Consider the following 4,130-nt stretch of genomic DNA (forward strand, 5'->3'; position numbering starts at 1 on the left):
GCTCCCGCCGGGGGGCTGCCGGGGCTCCGCGGGGGGCGCCGCACCAGGGCTGCCCTGAGAGCGTGGGGGTCGGGGCTCCCAGCGTAGAAGGGAGTGGGCTGTTTGCGTGGCATCACCATGGAGACGAGAGGCAGCAGGGTCGTAATTAAGCACTTTCTCCCCTCAAGAAGGTAATTTTCACTTCGTGGGGAGAAGTGTAATCTTCTTACGAAGTGTGGCCGCAGAGGGTGGTGCCGGCTGAATTACCAGCATATAAACGGAATATTCTGATTAGAATTTTTTTTTTTCCCCTCCCCTTTAACACTGGCTAATGATATTTTCAGCTTAACTTCACTTTGAGGAATAATTCTGATTGTCTGTTGGGGTGGTGAGTCAGTAATTGCAGATGTCAGCACCTGAGCAATGACGACCCCTTTAGAGGAAAAAGAAACAATTAACTGCATCGCTTTAATGTGATGTGCTTGCAAAGGAAGACCCAGCAATAAGCTAGGAGCAAAGGCTAAGAGCCAGTTTACTCTAGGTTTATATAAGTAGACAATCATGCACGCCCTGCAAGAGAAAAGGAATAATCAAAATAGCACAAGACAATGAATGGAGTGTTGATACTCCCTGCCCATTATGCTGAATTCTAAACCCAGAAATAGGTTTTGGTCAGGCATTGTCAGCCTGAAAGAGGTAGTCCAAAACTGCATTTAGGGACTGAACTCTAGGTCTGGTTTATTTCAGATTACTGTGTGAATAAAATGCTTCAGTCTCTTTTTGATACACCTGCCACAGTGTTCCCTTCTGATCCAATGCGTGTGTTAATATTTGTAACTATTTTAAGTTTTCTCACTTATTTGTTTTATCAAGCAATTCTGAGCACCTTGGTCTAGAATTAAATACAAATTAAATTAAGCAAAACAATAGATGATTTGTCTCTAATGCCCAACAGTTCCAATACTGTAAGTAAGGGGAACAAAGGACTCTAACATGAACTGCTCCACTCACTCCCAAAGGGGCAATCTTGACTGAAAGGAATGTATGTTTCTGCCATTTGATTTCTGAAAGCAGAAGTGACTAATGAAAGGATTATATATTCAATCTCACTTTTAATTCCCCTATGGTGTTTTCTGCTAGACAATTACTTGGACCTCTGTGAAATATACAACAAAGAAAGTATACAGCATGTCTGACACATAGACAAAGATATTTGTATTCTACTTTTTTTTTTTTTTTGTGAGGAGAAAGAACTATCAATACTAAGTAGCATTTTTCCTCCCCTAAAAGAGACTTGATCTGGTAGGACAGTGTCCCACTGCATAGTAGAAGCTATAGTAATATGTAAGAAAGGATGTCTTTTAGGGTATCATGATAGACATACAATATGTGGAAAGAAACAAAAGGTGCTAAATACATATGGGTTTAGTTTAGGTGGGTAAAAATAATGAGTGGTATAGCTAGCATGTTCAGTAAGCTTTTTCAGGTTTTCTATATACTGCTTAAGTTTGTTTATCAGATAGTATTGAGCATCTGCATGTTCCCACCTGATAATAAAACGTTAAATATTTTACTCTTATTCTAAGTAATAGCTCAAAAACCTGAAATATAGTTCATACTACTGTAAGAATTATATATGCTAAACCATACCACATTTTTTATCTTACAGTGTTATTCTGAAAAATTTTGTCGTTCTCATTGTATGATCAGAATAAACATCTATGGACTCTTAAGTCCAAAGACTTAAGTAAAATGCATTAGGAGTGCTGAATGATACCAAGTTTGTGTTTACATCCCAGTCCTGCTCACAGACTCGCCTGTTAAGAGAAGCACAAACACATAGGATTCTTTGTTCATTTAAAAAAATTAAATGCGTGACTTAAATGCATGTTTAAATTATGCAGACAAATAAGCCAATAGCGAAATAAAGGTATGACTGAAGGATCCTTACAGAAACATTCCTACTTTTGTGTGGCATTTGAATAAGGTATTTCTGCTGGAGGTTAAGTCTTCTTTTGCAACATTTTCCTGAATGCATGATGTGGTGGGATTATTCTGCACCAATTCATTTCACTATGTCTGCTGCAGGAAAGGATATCAAGGTAGATAATGTAGTGGTAGATGAAGTCTGCCTATTTTATAAAGATTTTCCTGGTGTTCATATAATTTATACTCCTCTTCTTGACCGGTATTATTATTTTAGCCGAGCTCTGTCCAGGAGATTTCAATGATGTTAGACTGCTGAAAATGTAGAGGTGCCAGTAGATATTTCATGTATTTTCCTAAGAAAACTCTGATGCAGTGTTTCATTTTTCCTTTCTCTCTTGAAACATCACCTTAACAGTTGATCATGTGTACACAGTATGGTTACAAGACTTGCTGGCTGTCCTGTAAGTTCGAGATTCTTTATCACTGGACCACGTAATCTCTTTTCAGGTGATACTGGGTAATGTAAACATCAGACTCAAGGACTGAAGACAGCAGGTGTTAGTTCACCTTCCTGTTGTCATCTGGTTAGCTGTTATATGCAATTTGCTGATGAACTGTTGGTTGAGATCAAATCTCCAAGGGAATTTCCCATGTGAGAAACAAACACTTAAGTTGGTTGGTTGGTTGATCTATTTCTGTAAAGAGGACTCAGTGACACATGAAATAACTAAGTAACTGGCTGGTTCCAATAGCCTGAGATGTTAGAAGATGTAAGAAGTTCTGGACACTTGTAATCCTGACTGCTGCCAGCAGCAGTTGCAATTACTACAAGCATCAAATAATTGAGGCTTCACAATAAAGATTATTATCTATTGTGTTTTTCTTCACAAAGCATTCACTGAAGAAATGAGAAGCTATTCTATAAGCTTGATTTACTGGAAGAGATGTAATCTTTACAGGCCACAGTGAATTTCATAACATGAAAAAGAAAAATCTTTAAAAAACAAACACATTACTGGCATCTTATTAAACGTTCCTGTAGTAAATAAGATAAGCAAGGCATTCAGTGAACCTGACTAGAGACAATTAATGGCTATTTAATCTAAAGCAAAGATACAAATATAGGTCCTTCACTTAGGTCCTATGTTAATTAAACAGCAGCTCCTCACAGTGATCAACTAAGATGCCACAACTGCAGCCTGAGAAGAAAACATGGACCTAGTTATCTGTTGCAAACTTCAGTGACAAATAGATAACTTCCTCCAGTATTTACACGGTGCATATTGTTCCTGTTCTTTGTGTAGGGAATAGTAGAAAGATAGGAAGGAATTAACATTTCTTCCCTTTAATCAAGTCAGTTATTTCCTCAAGCAGTAGTGTTAGATCTCATTGACAGCTATTTTCACATGATTTCTAGAATTCTGGTTGGAGAAGACTGGTTGAGAAGCCTTCTCCATCACTGTGCTAAGCTGTGGTGTGCTTCAAGATCTGGCAAGTTAAAGCTGCTCCAGATACTCTACGTTGCTCCATGATCAGCAGCACAGGACACTGAATTAACTCAAGGAGAGAAAATGGGATAATTCATAATCCTTCATCACTGCTCTTAATTCGCAAAATTCAGAAGTATTATAGCAAGAAACGTTTCTGTATTTCCCTGTAGGCAGAGATTTGATGTGTTATATTCCTCAGGTCTCTGGGCTGAAGGGCAACTTGTAACCGAGCAGAGCCTCACAGGTACTATAGGGACATAAACCACCTAAGTAATGCCTAGGGAAAGTTATAAGGCAATAAAACATTGAGTACAGGAATATTCTATACTTTTATTTTTTAATTCTTCTCTTTTTTTCCTAAAGCTGTAAGCTAGTCTGGATAGACTGTAATTCCCTTCATGTGCCTAACAAAGGCCTATTAGAGTTATTTTATGCTGATGAAGATTTTCATTAGTGCTAATTACTGACATATTTATTGCTTCAAGAAGTTCTCTGGCTTTGAGTCTTGCACATAGCATTAGGGACTTGTTAACAATTGGAATGTCATGCTTTCCCTCCTTAGCCATCAGGACGTAACACTAGCAAACTATCTGATGATGGGAGTTGATGGCAGGGAAGGTTCAAACACTCAAACACATTAAAAGTAAAGTAGGTTTGTACTGTGGATACTTGCAAAAAACAAATGAAAGGCAAAGAGAAATGGATACAAGTGGACTGCAGATACAAATTGGT

At 38.1% G+C, this 4,130-nt stretch overlaps 1 protein-coding gene across 1 annotated transcript in view; it reads left to right on the forward strand.

Annotated features, from left to right (window-relative positions):
- Positions 1 to 2,210, forward strand: part of LOC100543179 (phosphatase and actin regulator 3) — a 17,298-nt gene extending 15,088 nt beyond the window's left edge. The window contains exon 8 of the mRNA XM_019622090.2: positions 2,068 to 2,210. Coding sequence (XP_019477635.2) covers positions 2,068 to 2,210 — 143 coding nt within the window. The remainder of the gene's footprint in view (positions 1 to 2,067) is intronic.
- Positions 2,211 to 4,130: the final 1,920 nt, after the last annotated feature.

This window comes from Meleagris gallopavo, chromosome 22, assembly GCF_000146605.3.
Source record: "Meleagris gallopavo isolate NT-WF06-2002-E0010 breed Aviagen turkey brand Nicholas breeding stock chromosome 22, Turkey_5.1, whole genome shotgun sequence".
NCBI classification, from domain to species: Eukaryota; Metazoa; Chordata; class Aves; order Galliformes; family Phasianidae; genus Meleagris; species Meleagris gallopavo.